Here is a 24,519-nt window from a genome sequence, read left to right as displayed (position 1 = left end):
CCTCTTACCGCGTTTCTACAATGCATAGACCGCATTCGCTCAAGGGGCGGACGCCACATGCGGACGCCGATGCGTACGTATCTCGGAGTCCACGGAACAGCGCGCCCGCTTCGTTGAAACACTTCCAGATAGCGCTTCCCGCAGATGGCAGTTCCAGCCGAGAGAGCGGGTCGCCCCGCGTGAACTGTCTGCTGACGCACCTACACTACGGGTCTACGTTATTCCAACCGAGGACACACGTTAAAGCGACAGGAACCCCGAAGTAATCTCTCCCCGATGCTGGCACTCTTAATCGTGGAAGTGTTGTGACAGAAAGTATATGTGGTGATCGAGCGATAGCCGTTTATATTTCCGAGGCGGGCGTGATACCGTGATTCCCAGCTTGATATAGTAAATGTGTACTGCAATTTATATGGCCTATAAAACAACGAAGCTTACTTTGTGCAGTTGCGAATTACTTTGCATTCACTTTTCTACCGACATTTTTTTTACGTTGTCACTGACTTTGCATTGCAGAAGTGCCCAGTAGTCTCGCAGTTTCGCGCTCTGCGATCATAGAAAATGCCGAGTTGCTACGTTGGTATGAATGTCAATGTGCGTAGAAATTCTGCACAAGAACAAAGATACTCTTTCACACGCAGGGGCAGATAGCGGTATCGGCAGCGTTTAACAAACTTCAACGACGCCACAATCTTACGCCGTTCAAAAGCCGGCCAATGTGGAAAAGACAAAGCACGCGAAATACCGCAGGTAAAAAACTAACTTTTTATCAACAGTTCGAACACACTAGTATTTTGCGTTTTCCTAATACATAAAACATTGCGAGTATTTCAAGTGTTGGATATGATATTGTGGATGTTCACAAACTTATTATTAGTTGACGAAATTCCACCAACAGTTATGCGCAGTAGCCTTTACGTGATAATGTGCCAAGGACAGGGTTTGGAAGGAGCCGAAGGAAAGCGTGACCTATCTTTAGAGTACAAAATATGGAGGGCGCTCAAGCTAGCGTTTTAGACTGGAACGCGAGAGCATTCAAAGATCTGCGTTTGTTACGCTTCCCGGCAACTGGCGCTTATGTTACCTAATGTTTTCCGGGAAGTGCTGGAGACTAACGCTGTGCACGAAGGCGAGCTTTCCCGTAGAAACACGGCTTGATGCATGCGCTGCGAATGCGCGGAGCTGATCGCCATCTGCATAGTGCTGTTGAAAGGAACCAAGCTCGGCGCGCCACTCAGTGATTGGTAGACACGCTGGAAAATGGGTTTATGATTGAGTTTCCGCATAGAAATATCACGTTTTCTGGTACATTGAAATTACAATCCGATGTGATCATGTCTGTCGGTTGTGTGTAAGTCGTATTTAAGATTTCCTTGACGCATTTTACTCTCCTGAATCCAATTAGTTCAGCCACGTCTTCGCCCAACACAGAGGGCCTGCGTGCATGGGTGGGCGCGGTTCGGAATGAATTACGCGTCCAACGGCGGTCCGCGTTGGACGCCAGTTCGCATTTTCTGCGACATGGGTCCCTTTCCGACATGCTGTCGCGGTAATTTGCGTGTCTTGCACTGCTTTGATGGGACTTATATTCGGCTCAGGCGTTCACCGAAGCATTTGCTCGAGTGCAGTCGAATTTATTTGCCACAATAAGAAGTGTTGCGTGGCCCTTACTAAGGCACATGCTGTGTTGCAGGTTTGCGACAGGTAAGATTTCAGTATTATTGACACATCAGAAATATTGAGATTGGCTGGTTTGAGACACTGGACCTCCAGATCATGAATACAATCATTTTTGATGGAATAACTGAGGAAGGATCTTGGGAAGAAATCAGTTATGTCGCAACTGAAAAACAAGGCTGCTTCCTTGGCTACGAGCACTCGGCATCTTGCCTGCTGAGAAGTTTTCCCTTGAGGTAGTTAAGATTCCGGCACGCGATGATGAAATTAGCAGTTACATAATGCAAATTAACCTGAACGAAAAAAATCACAGGCCATTACGGCACTCGTTAATGCCAACATTTCAACACAAGTCTATGAGCGTTTTCATTTCGCGATATATTCGCTGGAGCGGACAATTTGTCTCCTGCTGCAGGTTGCAAATGCAGCGAAGTGCGGCGCGACTGCCTCGATAATCTGGAGATCGCGACCGCCAACGCGTGGGTGATGCGTGGGTGCGATTCACAGGAGCCGGTGTCGAGAGACCTCACGCACGACGCGCGCTATTCTGGCGCCATCTGTCACCTCACAACGCTTTTCTGCTCACGCTTTCGCCGTACCCTCCGCCGCTTTCCGCCTCATGCTTCCGCTGCACCCTTCTCTCCGCTTTCCTCTTCCCGTCTTTCCCGATTTCCTCCTCTCGTCTTAGCCCGCTGCGCTCTGCGTTCGCCTTCATCTTTGGCTGTGCTTGTTCACTCGGTTACGCCGAAGTACGACGCCGAGGCACGTCAGCGCTCACCGCAGAAATGTGCGCCTGTGAGCTGCGCTCTCAAATTTACCAATACTAGAACTTTACTTTGTTATCTGAGCTGTATATTTGATTGTCGAAGCACTGCGCACCAGATCAAGTATTACACGTGAAGAAAGAGCTGTATGCAACATGTTGGCTTCAGTTTATATAAAAAATACGTGTTAGCATATGTGTGTAGCATTATGAATTATTCACACGCTACACTGTGAGTGCTTATGAAGTAGCAACGTAGTTTCGGATGCACAACCCGCCCTACCATACTGCAGACGAATGCTCTCGTTCAATGCGGTTTGTAAGGCCACAGAACTAATCTGTACAAGTATGCCCACCAACAAAACACTTAAAAGAAAGCAGGCGTCTAAAAATTGTACTTCTTTAGGCTTAGTCTAGATTTCAGATCTTGATTGACTGTACAAACCAATCGAATAACACGAATATATTCATCCTAACGAGAGATGAGCCTTCAAATAGTGTCACTCAAACAATAAGCTCACCTTTAATTTTGCCGAGCAGCTCTGGACCGGTTAAAGTAAAGTTACCTACAAAGTGTGTTATCACACTTCGATTTTTTTATTGACGCAATCGCAGGGTTACTCTATGTGAGGACACATAAGCTTATGTTAATAAAGCTGATTGATTTAGGGATGGCGCTGCCAGCACTCTTTAAAAAAAACATATGGTAGCGTAGGTAGGTACTGGAAATTTAGTCCGTCCCCTGCACTGAAGGCGTGAAGCCACTTCAATATTAGATTTTCGCACCTTATTCCAGTGCCTTTTAATTCCTTTCAAGAACATCAGCGTACGGTATGAGCAAAAAAGGCACACATATCAACACAAAATTAAACACGCACCTGAATTGCCACTTTTATGGAAACATGCATTCATAAAATGTTATTATTTTTGAAATATGTGAATAGAAGCGTCATAGACGTCCCATAGAAGCGTAAAACACAGAAGCGGTACTTGAGAAATGTCGCACAGTTACGTATAATGGACTTTCGCGAGTAGAGCCTGAACCGCGGACATACAGATGATACACATACGCTGATTGCGTTTTAGAAACAGCACAAATCAAAAGTATATTTAAACATATCTAGCAATGTTTATGTTATGTAGCATACCTCTTCAGATCTGTGGGGCTGAACTGTAACGTATATTTTAGTCGTTACCGCTGCAGTTATTCCGAGGTCCTGAGCTGTAGTTGCTGCTCCGCTGCCTTCTGGACTTTTGTTTTCCGGTAGTTTGTAGGTGGCGTTACCATCGATGTCCTCCTCTGCAAATTCATGGTCATTGAGCGCCGATTGACATTGACAGAAAACATTCCCCGGTCAAAGCCTTGTCATTTAGAAGTCCAGTGAAGTCACTTATGGAAAATAGCAGCCACTTACAGGTATATGGAGAGATAACATCATCTTATCTCGCACAGATGAACGTGTGCGAGAAATAAAAAATATGCACGTGCCACGTAGCTCGACAGAAATAAGGTAATTGTGTTTTCAGTCACTTGGATCATGCCGGTTACTTTATGTATTTTGCCCTATTGCATAATTATTTATTACTCTGTCATTTTGTCCAATGCATATTTAGAGCAAAATGAGCAATGAGAACATTGCAGTCCATCATGAAAAAATCCTCAGCCATATTTCTATTACTACGATACGTTTTACACAAGAAGTTTTTCCAATGCTGATAGAAACCTAGCGAACCACAAATAAATTACTGCAAAAACGTCCTCGTGTCGGACTTATCAAAGAGTGCGTAAGCATGCCTTCCAGTGGCTCATCTCGGACGCATATTCTGTGAAGCATCCGAATGAGCCTGGTTGTATGATGCAAACGTTTGCTCGGTTTCCTTGATTATTTCTTAAAAAATGACTAATTATTTACTCATTCAGGTGAAAAGTAATAAGTATATGTCAATAATCATAACTAGAGTGAAGTCATCTTCATTAGGCTTAAATATTCTTGATCGGCTTTAACCTATTTGATGTTGCTTCTATCAATAGAAATTTCGCCGAATGAATGAAAACTGCACGTGGTGATACATGGAACGTAAAATGTTAGTTGCAAAGTTAATAGAGAAAATGACATCGCTGTTCATTAGAGCAAGCAAGGGCAGCCAATGTTTTCATTAACAATAAAAGAAAACAATGCAGTGAGGCAAGCCATGTAATCGTAGGGTATGATGGCTCGTGTGTTATAGTCACAGAAAAGGTGCCAAGTTATCGTAAACGCAGTCGAGGCTGCCAGAGAATCAGGTTGTGTGACGATACAGTTTTCACTCTTAACCATGAATGAGCTGGCGTAAGAAAGGCGTAAAAGAATATTGCTTAGAGATGCGGTGCAGGGATTTGAACCAAGTACCTCCCGAATACGAGGCAGATGCTCTACCTTTCGCCACCGCTGTTCTAATGAATAATGACTCCAGTGAGTTAAGAGTGCTCCAAAAATTTATAGGAAGGAGATAAGATGGTGGATCCACTGCGGTGCTGCAATATCAGAATATCTAGCAGCAAAGGCGATATAACATAATAAAAAACACGCACTCACTATGGAATGCTAGGTGTGCATAAACAAGAAAACGTATATGTTCTGCGATTGAAATGAGATACATGGAAAGCATGGCTGCGGAATTTTTTACGCCACCGGTGTGTGCGTGGACACCGAGCTAATGCGTTATGACATACAATTAAAACGGTGGTCATTGTTGCGCATTGTGACTGCATTTGGCACCTAGCGCTTTGCAGTGCTACGAACAGTGCCCTTAGCCATGAGCTTTAAGTATCGCGCTTGTATAGCTTAGTGCTGCAATAAGCCTAGAAGTCGCTGGTCCACCCGATTAAATTGCGAATAGAACATTAAATTGTACACCTGTAAAACGCAAGGCTTTAGAGATTCAATACTTCCCTCGAACCAATCGATAATTGAATGTACCAGCTGCAGAGGCGGTTGCCTGTCAATCTGTAGATATATTTATAGATGAGCAGAATAAATAACGTAGATCTTCTGGATACATCGACTGTGCTCTATCCTTCGCATATATATCTGTCCTTTTGCGTCACCCCACGCATGAGCTTTCTCGTGCTTCTGCCAGTGTTTAGTCGCCTTATAGACGCCAATTTCGCTGTGTCAATCTACAGAAGGTGATATCGCACAACGGCCGCTGTCACATATCATACAACATATTTCGTCTAGCTTTCAGCGTGTTTTTTCGCAAACAGAGTGCCAAGGCTCGTTTACTTCCCCCCTATATATGTTGGCTTTTTTATTGCATCAAGAAATACGTGGACACTACGGGCGCCTTTCCGCTGCGACCGGCGGCGCAGCCGTGATGTTCTGTGTAAAATCCAAGTGCGGCAACACCGCACGGCATGTGCTGTAGGTGCATGTGAGAGTGGGCGAGGGTTAGCCGAGGACGGCGCCGTCATCTCGCGCGCGCAAGGGCGAAAGGTGTGGAGGAAGCGCGCCGTCTTCCACACGCGCACAAGGCCAGAGGCCCGAAGGGGGTCTTCTCCGGCGGCGGCTGCGTATAGCACGATTGAGCGCGGCCGCGCCGCAACTACCTCAAAAGCGAGCTGCAATGATTACAGAGTGTGGAAGTACCAAGGGCTGATAGCTTCGTGCGCGCGGCCTTCCCGCCACTTAGTGCGGGTTGAAGCGAGAGGTCCATTCCGCTCACTGCGGCCCCTCTTCCTCACGCCAGCGTTGTGACAGGGAGGGTCCGCACTCATCGAGTGAGATGTGTTGATGCTTGCCTATGCACACGCGACGCTATGCTTAACTTATTTTGCAAAGAAATGCTTACGAGCTTATACGGATGAAAAAACTGCATTCGTTTTATTGTGTAGCTGCCTAATAATCTGTTTTCCTTATCAATGCTTCAGCGTTGGGCGATACTGCGACTGTTTTACTAAACGCGACGCCTTTCTCGCCTTGTTTTATTACTTACTGCAATGTTATTGATGTCAGCCAACCCGCCTTGCATTCAATGTATTGTTAGTGCCGCATTGTTCGAATACGGCCAGGCTTTTTTCTTGGAGATATTGCCAACAATGAGCTAACGGCGTACATTCGTGACAGCAGATTATCCACCTATCTTCGTGAACAAATACAACCAAGTCACGGAGCCAAAAGTATTTCTCCGTTACGCCTGCAGTAAAATCAGTTTCGAGAATATTTACGCTGGCTTTAAGAAATGCTGGATTTCCGACGCACTCTCAGCACTGAGGACGACGTCATTTCGGAGCTGAGGACAACTGCGAAGCCTCCCAGCAGGGATACCCTTCTGGGATTTCTGTCGAGGACGTAGCTTGCAGCGTTCGCTTATGATTTTAACTAGCAGAGGTTAATGGTAATAAAAGTGTGCCATGCTTAACGTTTTTCTTATGTTTTCTAAAGATAGATGGGTTTACCTATATTCTATTTACATGTTCTTATCTCTTGACAATTTCAGCATGTGGCGGCCGACCTTTATTCCTGGTAAAACTAAGTTTGAATAATTACTGCTTTGTAACCCGGTGGTGACGGTGACAAGCACAGTACCAAAACTGTGTATCATAACATTCTGTTTTGGTGTGCTTCTGCAATGAAAAGCGAGTAAGGATCAAAGCAACACAATAGTGGCGAGCCCTGTTGGCGATCTTCGAAAATCTAGATCCACGCGTCGACATTTATGCATGACTCGTCAAACTGTCCAGAGTAATCGCTAGTCTCGAATACCTTACAGAAAGTATAACAGTGTTCGCGGCGGCTTTGCAATCTTATGAGCCTACACAAATGATTGGATCAACGCTAGTATTTGAGTAAGTTCGAATTCAGGCAGGCGTCTTTCACTCCGAGCGATTACATAAAGTAGGAAGTGGGTCAGATGGAGCCCCCTTAACAAGGAGAAGTACGTACGCATGGTAATGCCACCCTTATCAACAGCATCGTCGTGATACTACAAATACGAGAACAAAAAACTAAACCAACCGTATAAGACAAACAAAATAGACAAAAACAGACACAAAGTCTTACACATCGTTAGCAGTTTCAGAAGGGCTTAAGGTCCAATAATCGACTATTTCCGGCCGCGAGCAGTGCAGCTGTATTGCGTAATGTCACGTGGCAACCCCTCATAGGTCAGTGCGCCAGTACGCCGGATGATGCTGTAGGACCAGAAATAGCGTCGATCACTGGGTATTAACCGGCATTTGGGTCCTAATGCAAATGAAGTTACCGGGCTGGCAATCCATGTAGCGTTCCCGAGAATTGTGGTGTCGACTGCTCGTGTTCTGCTGGCTTTGAGGCGCAGATGCGCAAGTTGTGCTTCTCCGGTGCGTTGTAGAATGGGGCTACGTCGAGATTCTCTTCGTCGGTGATGCGCAGTCGGATGGCATCCAGAGCCATCGTCGCGTTCCTTCCGTAAACCAGCTTGAACCGCGTGATGTCCGCTATTTCTTGCACTGCAATTTTGCATGCGAAGGTTCTGTATGGAAGGTCGGCATCCCCCCTCTTCTGCTAGGCGTCGACACACATTGCTCACATGTCGGTGAGGATCTTGTTTAGCATTCCTTTGGACAATTCGTCTTCGGGTTGCCGGCAGTTGTCCTCCTGTGGCTTGTCTGGCTGTATTGCAGAATGGCTTGGGTGGGCTCTGCTGCAAAGGCTATTCTGTCGGTGATGAGGACTTCCGGGGCACCATGTTACATCGGTATGGCCTCGATGAAGACTTTCACCACTTCGGTTGCACTGCCTGTCGGCAGAGCTTTCGTTTCAGCGAAGTGGGTAAGGTCGTCCATCCGCACGACAGCCCACTGATTTCCGAATGTTGACGTGACAACGTGCGCCAATAAATTTATCTCGGCAAGGACCCACTTTGACTGCCTGAAGCAATCTCGCTAGTCCTCTTAGTGGCGTCTTGCGTCGCTGACAGTCTCGGCATGTCCTGAAGTTGCAAATAACGTAATTGGCGGTGCATGTCCAAAAATGCAACTTTTGTATCCTCGCGAGCAAAGGGAACAGATAGGTGCTCGGCTGTGTGATCATCAAGCAGGTCGTGCGATTTTTGTGGCCGCAGTGTTGAGATCACCAAGAGAAGGTAGTTTGCATGTACTGCAGATAAGATCTTAAATACGAGGGCGTATTTTTGCAGAGCAAATGATAAGAATGATGATATGTACTGTTTAATAGCGCAAGGGCCAAGTGTGGCAAAATACCGCCAAGGCAGTGGTTACGAGTACGGAATGGTCTAATGGCTGATGTGACGTGGCTGTAGAGAGGCCTAAACCTAAAAGCTATCAATTGCTTAAAACACAAAAGGAATAAAAAATATGAGAATGAGGGAAGTAGGGTATGCTGCAATTATATAATGTAGAACAATGGGTGTAATATGGGCGTTACATGAATGGGCGAACAATGGGCGTTACATGAATAAAAATGAACAAGTGATTGTTGATGGCAAGTAGCACAACAGCCTCATGCGGGTCCCTTGAGTACAAGGGCCCGGAGGCATCTGCTGAAACAACGGTTGACATCGCAAACCTGGCATCTCGCAAGAGGCCGTGTTACTAATTTCTTGGAAACGATGAGAATCCACGATTACACACCGTTCGGCGAAATCGGTCACTTCTTCCAAGTACTCGACAAGGCTTCTTATTTCCGCTTCAGCGTGTTGATGCTCGGCGAATTCGTTTGCGTGTATTGTTCATAGGAATTTGTTTGTCTTGTTCGTCTTGCAATGGCAGCTCGAGGGGGCGCGAAAGAGGCAGCCAGCATGAAACTTTTAACGTTCGAACTGCTAAATCACTGTGGTATCCCATTCTTGCAGTTTCAGGCTCCTCTGTGAAATGTGTTCTGAAGGATCCTTGCAGTTTGCCAGCGGCCACATGGGTGAGGTTGGCTTACGATTTTGAGGGACCTGCCCTTTAGATATTGGCCAAATTTTACAGTAGCTCAATAAGTGGGAAGGCATTCTATATACATCGGTGAATATTTGGCCTGCTGTTTCGATAACGTTCTACTAGCATGAACAACGACCCTTTCTAGTCCGTCATATTACTGAACAAGCACTGCAGCGGGCCCGACGCGACTTGCTTTGGTACGGACTTACGTATCGGCGTCATCGTAAAATTGAGAAAGCATCGGTGGGAATGCAGGCATCGTTTGAGTTCTTGACATGTTTTAGCTCGCGGCGTACCCCATCTATACTTGACGTCGGATTATGCGCGATGGGTTAGTGGCTAGGTTAAGCGTGAGAACTACTTGATGGAGCGCCAGTAAGAGGCACACAGACCCCACTACTACACTACTCGTCATTGGCAAAGCGGCACTTTTCCGGTTTCAGAGCGAGCCCTGGTGACTTGATGGCCTCTAGTACTGTCCCTGGCCGCCTAAGGTGATCGTCGAAATTCCCGGAGAAGACGACTCATCTAAGTAGAAAAAACAGGTCTGCCACTTCAACCAGCAAACACGGTGTGGCAGGGTGCTCGGCGCCTGCCACATTGTAGGTACAGAGCACAGTCCGAATGGCATGACCTTGAACTCATCGAGGCTCTCCGGCCTAACGAAGGCGGTCTTTTCGCGATCCCACTCGTCGACGATTATATGCCAGTAGCCAAATTTGACATCCACCGACGAGAAGTACTTAGCGTTGCAGTGCTGATCCAATGCGTCGTCTATCCGTAGTAGGGGGTACACTCCCTTTTTTGTTGTACTGTTCAGTCGACGCTAATCGACGCAGACGCGCAGGGCTCCGTTCTTTTTCTTCACAAAGACAACAGATGCACACCGTCTTCAAATTCCAGAGTATTCCGGTTCCATAATAATCGCAAGTGCCCGCGTGTGTTCCAGAAAGTTCTACACAATTCCCTTCGCTAATACATGTAATAATCATATTACCCAATATTCGCTAGCAACCCCCTCCCCTACCAGACAGTGGATAGAACCATCGAAAACACTATTCCAGAAACTTCCGATACATGCAGATGCAGGCACGGTCTGCGCTGAGTGAGAACATTTGTTTAAACGGTGAAATGCGGTCACCCGAAAGAGATAAACAAGTACACGTGTCAATATTTACATATAATTGCATATCATATACGCCATTTTATTTTAATATTGGTGGGGATTAGAGATACATTTAAAGAGACACCGTGCTTCATATTTCATGCTTCACGTAGGGTTTAATTAGGTACAAAGAAGAAAGGAGGTCTCACTGGCATTAAAAATGTTTCAAGCTTTCGCCTTATGTAGGCCGGAGAACACGGTGGCACATAATCATTTGCACAAAACAGGTGTAGTCGAGAAAAAGCAAATTTGATGCGATGCATAAAGAAACATAAAGCCGTTCGATATAACCACGTTTTCATTACGACACCTGGGCTCTTCAATATTTGTATGAGCCGACGTTATTTTTATGCAATCCTGCGATGGATTTACATTTTTTTTTGTTTACACGCATGCAAGGTTATATCACTCCCAATGTTCTGTGGATCAATTCTCCGCACTACTAGCCGGTCTTTTGTGCCCTAACAGGTGAGATAACCACCGTCTGACTCAACGGGCGAAACGGAATGTGGCAGTTAAAAAAACTGTGCCGTTTTAAAGGTTAGCCCGCGCGAAAATGAGTGATGCCTTGGTACCCTGCTCTAAGAGGAGCAATAATTCTGTGCTAAGCAACATTTAGAGTAAAACATGACGACTACTCACATCCTAAGCGGCAACAGTACTTATGATGCCATCGTCAATTACCGCGGCGTTTATGCCCTTGCAAAAGTTCTTTTATGAAATATTCAGTCGTAACAACATCAGTGCAAAGAAATTTATTCTGACGAGCCTAAATATTCATTCTATCGTACTCGCAGAATATGGTTAGATGGGACCATCAAACCGCAATGTTACCTTTATAGAAACCGCCCAGGGCCTGGCATTTGTCGTCTAGAGCTTGCTTTTCCATTCGCTGCTTCCTGTGGCCTAACGGTAACACTTATCCGCATTTCATCGCAGTTTATTGCCCTTAGAGAAGAAACACTCATACAGATCAAAACAGCATCACTCACCCTGACTCAAATTGGATGTCCATAAAAACAGACCTATGAGCACCGCGATGAGGCAAACGGCGCAGCAGAACAGAAGTACTTTCTTGCCTGTGTCGTCTGCTTCGTCACTGCGAACGACAAATGCCCCATCAAAATATTCCTTCGGATAAATAAGCTCTGCATGCTTTCCTTTCTCTACTCAACTAATATATTTCTCTCTCGGCGCTATTGCAACAGATTTTCTAAAACTCGCGCCAACAATGCGCGGTAATATGCGATAATTTAAAAAAAAACGCGATAAGCGATTTCATAAAACATTTCCATTAGATTGCATTTGTTTCCTTTACGAGAAAGTTTTATATTGGGAGCTTCCATCTAAATTAATTTAAAACGATGATCTTTTCCCCGCGCAACTCGTGCACCAAATTTGATGAGACTTGTTGCATTAGGAAGAAGGAACTTAGTCCAGTTGTACTGGTCTACTACGTGCCAGAATGGTCCGGTCACTAAAGACGATGACGACACGTCCAGCACGATGACTGTGTGCGAGCAGTGGAATCGGCGGAATCAGGCTCCAGCCTGATAAAGGGGGTTTGTTTAAAAATATTATTCGTGGACGCAGAGACCAGCTTCTGCCTGGTTTTCCTTCACAGTCATTAAAGAACGGTGTTACGAATATATTGAACGATATTTTATAAATAGATCGTTGCAAAATAAAACAAACCTTAAATATAATTTTGCAAACTCTCCAAAGCACCAATAAAAGCTATATTCTAATTTCGTCAACAGCAATTGATACATATAAAGCATACCGAAATTAGGCTAAGATGCACGACCCTGAATTCTACCTGTAATTTTCAAATACGGGACTTCAAATGCCCTTGTAATCCATGCAACAGATTTACGCAAGTATTTTATAGCCCATTTATCATGTCCAGCAACTAAGGACCGTCGTCTTTCTTTCGTCTCCTTTGGTCCGGGCTTTTACACGTCTGCGCGCACTATTCATCTTTCGTTTCAAGCACGCGTGAATACACACATGGCCTTGAGTGCAAGCACCCAAAAGTAAATGGAATGTGGTTCGTCTCTTTCCCCGAATCCTTTAGTGCACCCCAAAAATAAAACGCCAAGATCAATCTGTATTTAGAGCAACCGTTAGAATATTTCTCAGTGAGCCATAGAAATTTATCAGTTGGCGTTCCGTTGGAAACCCAAATTATTAATGGCAGTTTAATCTATATATATATACATATATATATATATATATATATATATATATATATATATATATATATATATATATATATATATATATATATATATATATATACTTCAGAAGAACGTACTTCGAGATTTTCAGTGCCACAGTAAAGCTTAAGCGTTGGGTGCATAGGTATACCAAACGCTTATTATTTTGTTGTAGGGCTTGCATACGTTAATTGAAACAGCGCTTCACTTCAATGGAATCGCCGGTGTTAGGTTGAGATGAGAGGCACAGATGCAATTATTGCTCTTTAGAATCAAGAGACGTGCATAATAAGGTAATGCACATGTATAGCTACACGAATAAATGCAGGCGCGTTGTTCTTACCTTCGTTTTATTTCTGTAATAATAACAAGAAAGACTTCGATAAAGCACATGAAAAATACCGTCAAAATAACGAATTACGAGATTCATCACAAATCGAAGTTCGAAGGTATCTACCCTGTCTCTTTGTTTTCATAAGTTGGGAAAATATTACACGAATTCTTACGTTTACAGTATGAAGTAAGCGGAGATTGCCTTAGTCTTGCTGCAGTCAGCAATTCTGTTGAGAATTTTTGAACGCAAGTATAACATTGCTTAACCTATTGTTAGGTGTAAAGTTGTGGGGTGTCTGAAATTGCGAAAATTACTAGTGACACTCACCTGTCCCCACAGTTGACGCGACTTCTGAAACGGCAAACAGCAAAAAGTGAAAAAATGTGAAATACCAAACTCGAGCAACGCCTTCACTCTGCCACTAAAATCCGGCATCTCATTCATGGAATTGAAGCAAAGGTATTGCACGAGGGTCTGTGCGAAGCTTCCATGAAAACGAAGTGTCTCAGGTGTGCATCTTACGCAATAAGCTGTTGTTAGAAACCCAGATTCCGCACATTTCATCGCATTCTGTTGGGATTGTAGTTGTTACGCCTTGCAAATGCGGCGCGTATTTTTAATTCTTGGGTTGTTGTGCGCACAAACCAGATCATTCGTATTTGTTTTGTTTTTGGGGAGGGGGGGGTGGATGGAAGAGGCGGGAAGGAACGTGAAATTAGGACGCATGTTAAAATTTACCATAAAGTAGTAGGTAAATAAAATATATAGAAGCCAGCACTATTAAGAAAGGTAAAAGCTTAGGCAGCCAGTGATGGCAACTCAGGCTTAAAACGCTTGCTGTTCCGGCTAATCATGTAAACAAAACGACCAGTGCGAGAAGATAAACTTGCAATATTTGGTGAAAATTTTACTACAGCAAATTTCAGTGCACAGAGGTCAAGAAAATATAAATTTCAGTTCTATTTTATTAAGCTTACCTTTTCACGAGTATAACTGGTAAATGCAATTATGTAATACACTGATATAAAGATCTAAGATCTCATGTAAAGGTTGTTTGCCAAAGTATTAACATCCTTCTAAACGCAGGCTCCTGGAATAATGACAATTCACGGGGCGTCTAGTTGCGTCCCTGATCAAAATCATAGTATCGTGTTCATAGACTGAAGTGGTTTTACGGAGTTGCTGATGAAAAGGAACAGCATGATGCCTCTCTACAAGCAACGGCCCGTACGTACATATGCATGCGTTGCTTGAACACAGCGGCTGGTGAAATTCACTAGGTGAAGAGAATGTTTTTAATACCTCAAGCACAAATACTTTTTGCTTATACCGGGTTTCTGGCCTAAACTGCGATATCGAAATGAATTACAAGACACCATGCTGCACAGTAGACAAAAAATCGGCAATATGTTACACTCCTGTAACACGTGAAGCTGAAGCCCTGCTGGCACAAGTGTAACGCATCAAGTTATCCGATAGGAGAGGTCAGATTGTTGAACGGCATAATGAGCTGCAGTGTGAAGTACACGCATTATGCTGTCGGTTGATTTCGTCAACACATGTGAGCACATAACACACTATCTAAAGGTACTTTCATTCCTTCTTTCGTTCTCTCTTTCATTGTTTTCTCCTTCTTTGCTCATTCATCGCTCTTTAATTCTTTACTTAGTTCCTTTTCTCGTTCCTTCTTTCGTTCTTTCTTTTTTTTTGTTTGTCCTTTCATATTGAGCCATTGCATCCCTGCTTGCTTAGGGGGAATGAGCCATTTCAGGTTATGATTTCCCTTTCGGCTATGAGCGATTGCTCATGGCTTATGATATTTCAGAATCACTCGACTAAACGTCGCTTTCTTCGAGTATGAGCCATTGTAACGAGCCACGTAAGGCTTTTGCCCTAACGTGCAGCCATTTGAAGTAGGTAATACAATGCAAGGGTGTTGTCGTACATTATTTGATTAGTACGTCTTTGCAGAAGTGTGGTTCCGAAGCTCGAGTTGAAACCATATTGAAATGGAACGTGCTCATGGTAATAGTTATCTATAGAATCTTTTTATGGGTGCGTTGTCCGTAAAAAAAAAAAAAATTCCAACTTTGTACTTTCCTGTCCCCTCATTACCAGCTAATTTGGAAGGTGAGCTTTCATTAAAAGAAATAAAATTCCTTAACAAGAGGACACCACTTTCATAGTTTTAATGTGCATATATTTATGTGACAACTTCGTACAACGCGCCAAAACGCTCCGTGTTTATGTGGGTGGGAACAGTTACTTCTTGTGTAATGAAGTCATCCTGGTTCTAGTTATGAAACAGATTGAACAGACACTACTCCCTTTTCGTGGGTGACCTTATTCCATGATTTCAAATGTAATTAGTACATTGTAACAGTAGAACTTTGAACGTCTATTGAGTGCTTCATACTTTCTTTATTTTAGATTAGCAAAGCCTATTGCAGCAACTATTGGCAGCGTAGTAATTTTGCATGTACAACATACGAGTACAGTTGGCCTCTGCTATGGCAGGCAACATAAAGACGTGGCTCCCGTCATCAAGTCATTTGCAAGTGAGAAGTACGCGCATGAGCATCTAGCACCTCGATATCATTTCGACAATGAAAAATGCCGCCACTTGTTTCGCAAATATGTGGTACCGAGACGTTCGCATGCGAACTATGAAAATGTTCTATTGTTAATATTATGTAGCCACTCACATGAAACTGATAACTCTTTGTGAGAAACCTGTTTGTCTCAGATTCAACAATGCATAATGCAATTTACCGTCGTTAACGCAGGGGAAAACCTTCGCACTACCCGATAGAGCATCGATAAAAGAAAATTCCTCGTTATTTTGCAGTGTTCTTAACCACTTTGCTGCCAGTGGCCACATTTGTTGATACTTATTGTAATGGCAGGTACTCTTGAGCGAAAACTAGCGGTTCATTAAAATCACGCGCCTTATTTAGCCTGGAATATGGTCAAGGAGCGAGATAACGGAGGAGGCAGACTCGTAGCCAGCACTTCTTTCTTTTTTTTTGGGGGGGGGGGGGGGTTGAGGCAGGGTATAGGGTTCGATTAATCTCTATTGTGTTTCTCATTCATGGGGCATCATAATACAACTACAGTTGAAATTAGAATTAGCGAGGGGATGCCCTCGCAAGAGTTTTTTCATTAAATCAGGAAGTTTGAAAAATTGAGAAAGAACTTTTTGGTCCCTCAAAATCTAAAACTGTAACGTAGCGCACCCGAAAAGGCTATCGCGGCATCGCATTTGCCGCTAATCTAGCCATCTGTCACACAAACCATGAAATAACGAAAGCAACCACCAGTGCCCCTACCAAGGCGGTGTTGAGTCGGTGGTTCCGTGAATAGGCACATCGCGCAGCCTCGTCAAATTAAAGCTAGGGATGTCACCATCGCACCCTAGATGTTTTAACGCGATAACTTTAGAACGCGTGCTCGAAGAGGAACCCGTCTGTGTCGAAATTAGAAAGGAATCACCGCTTTTTTTAGACATTTGTTTCATGGCAAACGTCAGCAAATCGAGTTCGGCCAAGTTTGTTTCATTAATTCGGGTTGATGGAAACACTGAACCGAATGAGTACCTGCCGGGAAATGGAAATTTCTTCGTAAGATCGGGAACTTCGTAAAATCTGGTTTCGTTAGATCGAGATTAAATTGCATTACGTTGTGCGAGCCGCTGGTCTGCCTGAAGGCGTGTACCGTCCTGTAGTTGTCTGGGGCGGGCGTTCGAAGGATATGCGCCTTTGTTCAGAAGCGACTTGCCAGGAATAAAAGTGACCAGGGCGCACGCCGGAAAGAAGGTCTAGTGGGGGGGTGGCTCAAGTGCCGTCGGCCCACCCTGGCTACGCCACTGTCCGGAGGGGAAACACTCCAGTTCCTCAAGGTCAGATGACGTCACGAATAATACACGCCCCGCGCTCCGCGAGCTGGCTTGCAGGATGCGGTATTTGTCGCAGGCACTTAAAAACGTGCATTCAGCTCCAGTCAGGCTCCCGAGAATGCCTGGTGTGACAACGCAGTCTCAGAGACCGGGGCTTCCCGCTCGCGGGTGGGCTTCGTAGGCCACGTGCCGAAGCTCGTCGAAATCACGTGCAAAGCGCTGAGGTGACGAACGTGGCACAAAATAACTGCCCGTGTGGCTTCGACAAACAAACGTGTGTGAGCAACTGACTAGGCGAGCACACGGCGTGTGGCGGAGCGCTCGATATCTTGCCTCGGGGACAACATTTGCACTGCACCGCGAGCGGTGCTCGACTAAGGTGCCTCAATATGACCGATATCACCATCGTGCTGTTTATCGCAGGGTGCTCGAAACCTGCTTCCTCCTCGCCATATGTGTGACGCTCAATCGCCGCTCACGCGCGCTGGCGCGTGGAGTTTGACTCCCCCCGCAGCTATCTTGATCCGTGGCCACAGTGTATTCAACTTCCAAAGGGGAACACCATGACATGGCCCGGGCGGCCGCTAAAAAAAAAGAACACTGCTGCAAGCGTTTTCGCAAATCCTTGTGTTCACTTCCATTGTCAACGGTTGTGGACACTTTTTTTGAAGCCAAGTACACTTTTCAAAGCCAAGTATAAAGGAGAACGCCACATGTTGGATGAGGTGCCCATTAAAAAAAAATGCCTACGAGTAGCTCACGAGGCATTTTGACATCTTATTTCTGCATTTGCGGAAATTTTTTCCGGTTGCAGAAAGTAATATAGATCACTGAATTCTTTCACTGATCACTGATCACTGACGGCTGCAACTCGACCGAGGCGAAATCCAAGAACGCCCGTGGCCTGTGCATTGGGGACATTTGATAGATCACATAGTTGCCAAAATTATTCCGCAACCCTCCGCTACGGCGTGTCCAATAACCAAATCGTTGTTTATTCTAAGTTTATAATTTATTGCTACTTTTAATGCGTGTTTCCTTAGCGAGAACAGTGAAACGCATAAGGTGTTGCGCACACATTTGTGAGCTAACTAAAGTGACGTATTTGCGCTATTACCTGGTGGAAGGAATGCGGCTGACGTGGACAGTAGTATATGCAAACGATTTGCGTGATGCTTGTAAATAATGCATTTAAATTAACATTTAAATTGTGATCATTGAAGTTGGAAGATTTCAAATGCACATACTTGATGCTGCACAAAACCCAGTGGAAAAAGTTTGGGAAGGCGTTTGGAAATCCGGAACCCTATTTCTGTTGACAATGCGTGGTGCCGGTTTATATTACGTTGTATACGCACAAAACTTACCACTTTCAGTTTCGTCCCCTGTAAAGGGAAAAAATAGCGGGAAATTTACTGAATTGTAAAACAATATAGATTGGCGCTTTATACACATCTTGATACACATCTTGATAATTTGGCCAGCTGCACTGTTTAATCTAAATGCCGGGAGCAGTACCAACACTTAATCTTTCTTAGGCGTTCTATTTTCTACGTTCAAGCTGTAAGGTTTTTATTTTACCAGAATGCGGCAGGACCCCCCGAACACACAAAACTGGAAACCATGCCAATGTATTCCGCGTCCAGCACCCAGCCCCAAATTCTTTATTCAGTTGTTTTTTACATTTTATCTAGTACTTTTTCATACGGAAGTAACTTTAACTTTAACTGGCCCTCATATGTAAATATAGCTGTTCCTAATGAAGAAGCAAAATTACTTCTTTTATTTGCAGGGAGAGCAACTCCTTAAGCTCCTCTGAAGTGGTTGAGGACGATTTCGTAGAGCTCATCAAAAATTCATTGGCAATGTTCAGTTGATGTTAACAGCTATCATGCCCAGCTTTTTCTGAACCACATAAAACTCGTTGCCTTAGCTTTTTGTAAAACGTTTCCTAGGTTCACCTTAGCCTTATGAGAACTGTATATATATTATACATATATATATATATAAGGTATGCAAAGCACTTACTTTTCACATTATAGCTAGAAACGTAACTATGACATGGAAAAAGCAATTGATGTACATTACGCAAACCTGCAATTTTTCCATGATCGTAAATCCAACGTGTCAAAATATTCAATACTAATCTCCATTTATCCTTAGGTGTCGGCTTGGCGATCATTTCAATGCTGACCGCCTTGTATTCAGGACAGGATCACGAAAGCAGGAAATTGGCCTGAATACTGCCACGTAAAGGTAGTGTTCCAAATGTGGGCTGCGAATAGTCTGAGCATCACCTCCGAGATTTGGCAGCACGTGTGGTCTCGAAGGCCGTGACTCGATTCAGTATACTTGCTTCGTATATTAAGGGCAATTCATGGTGGCATGGAAATCCTTGAGTCGCAGCATACGGCCGTGCTGATATCCACAGCACCAGATGTTTGGTCGGACGATATAAATACAAGGTGTGACATGGTAAATTGAAACCACAGAGCCCGTAAGTTTATTTTTAGCTAGACGTTTTGTTTTTAGCTGGAGGAATAGTTAAAGCGTGCCTTTTATTTCCCAGGTCGACAGCTTTATTACCTACCATCTGCAGTTGTGCTAGTTCAATGGCTTATCAGAGGCGGAAAAAAAGACGCAGATCCCACACACTGTAGGTATTATTGACATTATTTGGCGGTGATATATTGACGGCATACGACAGTCGGGACGGGATGTGAAATGTTACCATGCCTGTTACGCTTCTGTTTGTTGTTCTTGCTCCGCTCGACGCTTTATGCAAGCCTTCATCTCGTCAGCACTCAGTGCAAGCTTCGGCACCATTGTGGGTATTTGCTTACAAAACTGCCTCCTCCCTCCCTCTCTCTATTTCCTCGCTAACATTCTTCCCACTACTCTACTCCTCTAATGTCGTTGCTGTTGCAGGTGAGCACGGAGACAAGCGCGGCAGCTTCTGCACAGCATTTGAGAGGGGTCACGCCTATGTAGGCGTCCAGAAGGCATTGTGCAAATGCGGCGCCGTGTAAATCTTGATATGAGCTTCTCTGTTCGTGTTTCCTTTGTGGCACACTACTGGCATGTACTAAAGGCCGCGCCACATTCAGCGTTTTTACCGGCGTTTTCTGGCGTTGCGTCTCTCGGCGTCGACGCATCTACGCCACCACAGAAGGCGCCCGGTCACGCGAGCGTCAGGCGGACCAGCTCTGATTGGCTTGCGCTCGAAAGCCAGTGAACGCCGGGAAAACGCTGCATGTGGGGCGATCTTACCGCGATAGCGGGAAGGGCCCTGTGTCGCAGGATATTCCGTGTCGACGACGCGGCCATTGCTTGGCGAATAATCATTCTGAACCACAACCGCGCAGGCCCTCCATGTGGAGCATACCCGGTCTTACATTCTTTATGAAGTTATTCCTCAGAATTTTGAGAATGACAGCTCATAAACAAATGTCATGAAACAAAACACCAACAGCGCATGCCTTTTGTGTTGTTGTTTTTTTTTTGTGTGACACAGCCATGTCTCCACCACGTCCTGACGCGGCCGGCGTTAGTGACGTGCGTCTCGATTACGTCCTGACGTGACCGGCGTTAGTGGCGTGGCGAACAGCAGCAGCAGCAGCAGCAGAACCAGCAATGGGAAAGTCGAAGGAAAAGGCAAAAAAAGCTTCGTATTTAAAAAAGAAAACAAGGGTAACGCGACCATGAGGAGGACCGCAACGAGGTATTCAGGGCACCTAACTACACAGAAGACAAGTACCAGGATTGTTTGGCGTTGAAGCCGATGTTGAGAGGAAAGTTCACTGGCCTCGGCTCGGACACGTGACAAAGTATTTTCGCCAGCCAAAGCAATTTTCACCGCTGGAAACGCTTCATGATGATTCCCACAGCGTGTTCACGGGCACCATATGAGCCCTGTAGACAGGGCTCATATGGTGCCTGGCATCTGTGCATGACGACAGGGCGTGATTCCATCAAGCTTTATATTACTGAGATCGCCTGATGGGCCTTATTAAGGCGACAGCCCTATTCGCCCCACGAAGCGAAAAATCCAGCGACCGGCGTCAACCCCGCATGGCAAGACAACCGACGGGACTGTGTTGACATCACGTTCCCGGCGAAGGACCTGCTGCCTCTCGCACTGTGAGATCACCCAAAAAGCCGATCTGGCCCACTTCCAAGATTGCTCTCAGGGGTATTAATTCAGATTAAAGTAAATCAAAGTAAATTAAAAGAGAATAATGTGGATCAAGGTAGACTAAGGTTGGTACAAATTAAAGCAAGGTGGAGAGTGCACTGTTAAAACAGTTTACACGCTTTCAGGCATATCTTGTACGACAATAATAATCTCCATCAGTATTGTATGCGTTTCGTTTCCTTAACGCTATGAGCCCAGTAATTCCAGGTCACGAACGGCATGAGCGTTGTCAGCATGACATAGCATTCTCGACATGAAAGTAGCGAGCGCAGATTTTTCTCGGAAGGAAACGCAAGCAAGGCCGATGACTGTAGTTGTGGGACAAGATAGGCTTCAAAAGGCGCCAGCATATTCAGTTAAGTAGTCTACCAGTAAGAGAGGCCGTTAGATTTCTATAGCCTCTATTTAGAAATATACACAAATTTCAACACACCGGTATATTTCTTGCATTAACTAAACCGAATTCATGCGGTAGCCCGTATACATGAAACTCGCGCCACATATTCACGGAACTGCAGGGAAACCCTGCGTGATTGCTCTTTATACCTTGGCGGCTGGTGGTTCTGAGTAAAAAGCGGTCGGTAGGCACGTCACCAAGCGTCTGACGTCCAATTAAAGCGAAGCAAAGCCGCACTTAAAATCTTGATAGCAGTGTTGCGCGCCCCACCCAAAAGAGCACTTTCTCTTGAGTTCCTCATTGGCTCACATTGTTGTTAAAGGGCCCCTGAACCACTCAAAAGCTGAAGGCAGACGATTGATTTCTCTTTCGCATTTGTCACGTCCCCCACGGAGCATCGAATTTTTCTACAGGACACGTGGACACGGCGTCCGTAGTGACAGACACCCAGCCACTCTTTCTTGATTGACAGAATCATTCACTTCCGCTCTTCAGGACTCCGCGCGCTTTGGCTACACGACGATGGTGCCGCACGGTCAGTGAAAAACTGAGTGAACGAGGTGACATTAGTTGATTGTGTGTGACAGGAAAGCTAGACGACGGACAGAAGTGGGTGTGTGAAATGTATGCTAAATGTGTGCTAGCAGGCGGATTGGAAGTGATGTTCCTTGTATGTCATAACTTCGGCATCTTTAAGGTTTGATGACCTCACACGCTTCACCTTGTTGTAGTCAAGGTGCGCGAAGAGAGAAACCAATAAATTTCGCAGAGGAGCGCGCCATTCCTTTTAGTCAGGGCATCCGCATATCACTTGGATCCCGGGATTTCTTCCTCCACGCCACCAAGAACTTAACCAATTACAGCGGAACGCAAGCGCGGCGTTCCATGTGAAAGAGCAAGGACCGCGCCTTCCAAGTAACTTGGAAGGAAGTGGCAAGTTTAACGAAGGAAGCAGAGAGTGACGTTAGTACTTTCATATTTGAAAAAAGAACCCGCCTAGCATTTGATTTCATTTGTGTTGTGATAGCGCTATGGAAGCGCCATGCACGACTCCCGAAGAGCAGCGCGAATACCATGAGTGACGAAAAAACAGCAATGTCAGTATGCAGAACAGTGTCGTGCTCAGGCGGGGCAGAACCCAGTTCAAGGCTACGTCACTTGTTCTATTGGATCACGTTATACCACAGCCTCTGGCCAACCACCTTCATAGCGTGGACTGGAGCCCCATTTTCTTTCAGTATTAGCGGATCTTCAAGAACCCTTTAAAAGCAGCAACACCATAACTGCCATCGTCTTTGGGGTAAAGGTAGCTCTTCTTGTGACAAATTTCTTTTGGCGCGACCTGTTTCCTTCCTCCGGCAAGCTTTATTTCAGTGTATCGCAATAAGGAAGCCGTTTCTAAGAAAGTTCATGAGCTGCAATCGTTGCTCGCGTACGAGCGGAATTGATTGTGCTGGCAAGACATGCGTTCAGTGCGCGTGCATAGGCCTCAACGCAAACTAGCCAAGCCGTTTCGCAGAAAACATCTCACTGCTCTTTTTTTTTTTGGTAGTGATTGCACTGCAAGGAAGAAAGTATTGTAGTTCCTGTTTGCCCAGCACAGCATGCCTCAGTGCCTTTAAAAGCTCAACGCCAAGTACGACACCGGTATGGGTCGATTTTGTACCTGCCGGGCAGTCGTGGGTTACAAGACGAAGCAAACTAAACTCTGAATTAAACATTCACTTACCCATGTTTGGCGCCGGAACCGCAAATATTCACCTGAGCGACTGGAAAGAGGCCGGAAGAAGGAGAAACCTTGAGCGAACGTCGTGGCTCAGACCTCGCGCACTACTGCCTTTTCTTCTTCTCCTTTGATAGCCGGGCACTTGCTTGCTTGGTTGTTCTTCATTGGTGGCGCTTACCCACTAAGGGGAATTGGCAAAAATTCGGCGGTTCAAGAAAAAAGTACCAGGGGAACGAGGAATGCCTAATAGAAAAAGCAAATCAAGGTGAAGTATAACGCCTATCACACTTCACTCACGAAGATTTGGATTAACTTTCATTTTCCTTCAATGATGGCGCACATCCACGGTGCGGGATCGGCCAAGATTAGGATAGTATTCCGCAACTTCTATTATTACTAAAATTGGTAAAATTGTCTGAATAGAATGAATAAACATACCCTATGAAGAACTTAAGAAAATCTCCCTGAACCAACTATACATTCCCTCACGGCTGAAGAAACATCTCTGTGGCAGCTTTTCTTTTTTTTTTGTGCCCTAAAATCTAGGTTCATGCCTATGAGACTTATTGTAGAAACAAAAGACGATAAAATTACCGTACAGCGCGGAGGAATATTAGAATGAATACCTATTTATTTATTTATTTATTTACTTATTTGTACATGCTGCCGCCAACGTATGGGTATTGCAGGAGTAAGAAAAGAACAACCAATTTCACAGATACATTACGACTAATAAATAGCAGTAAGAAATTCATCTCAAGTGCATTCGCGTACATTCCCGGGCAACACATTCTGGCACTGAATGGTACGAAGGAAAAAAGCACTCTACAAAAACAAGTCTGAACAAGAACTATAAGGAACAATATTTAGTGGATGATATTGACGATTATTTGAGGGTGCTGAAAATGAAATATAATCACAAGAAGAAGAACGTGGTGAATTTATATTATTGTGCAAAAACTTCAAGTGGTAAAAGTGGACACTTTTCTGGAGTGTGAATAACTTCAGGTTAGAAAAGTTGAAAGAGAGAGAAAAATATCTATCATAACGACGACAGATAAATCTGACAGGTTTTTTTTTCTGTAGTGAGTCTAAGAATTTGACGTCTTCTTTTGTGATGGGGATCCCATATGATAGAGGCGTGCTCTAATATTCAACGTAATAGGGTATATAAGTTAACAATCTAGTGGGTTTTGGTTCGGATGGGTGGGTGCACTGCAAATAACCAAGGCGTCGAAGAG

The 24,519-nt window shown here is 44.8% G+C and overlaps 1 protein-coding gene across 2 annotated transcripts in view; it reads right to left on the bottom strand.

The window, feature by feature from the left end:
- Positions 1 to 24,080, bottom strand: part of LOC129386732 (uncharacterized) — a 148,742-nt gene extending 124,662 nt beyond the window's left edge. For both annotated transcript variants that reach the window (XM_072284029.1, XM_055074894.2), the window contains exons 1-6: positions 23,282 to 24,080; positions 18,328 to 18,345; positions 13,393 to 13,416; positions 13,075 to 13,087; positions 11,505 to 11,611; positions 3,589 to 3,740 (exon numbers count right to left, since the gene is read on the bottom strand). In XM_072284029.1, coding sequence (XP_072140130.1) covers positions 3,589 to 3,740; positions 11,505 to 11,611; positions 13,075 to 13,087; positions 13,393 to 13,416; positions 18,328 to 18,345; positions 23,282 to 23,285 — 318 coding nt within the window. In that variant the 5' untranslated portion in view covers positions 23,286 to 24,080. The remainder of the gene's footprint in view (positions 1 to 3,588; positions 3,741 to 11,504; positions 11,612 to 13,074; positions 13,088 to 13,392; positions 13,417 to 18,327; positions 18,346 to 23,281) is intronic.
- Positions 24,081 to 24,519: the final 439 nt, after the last annotated feature.

This window comes from Dermacentor andersoni, chromosome 8 (assembly GCF_023375885.2).
Source record: "Dermacentor andersoni chromosome 8, qqDerAnde1_hic_scaffold, whole genome shotgun sequence".
Taxonomy (NCBI): domain Eukaryota; kingdom Metazoa; phylum Arthropoda; class Arachnida; order Ixodida; family Ixodidae; genus Dermacentor; species Dermacentor andersoni.
This window is presented reverse-complemented; position numbering and strand designations above follow the sequence as displayed.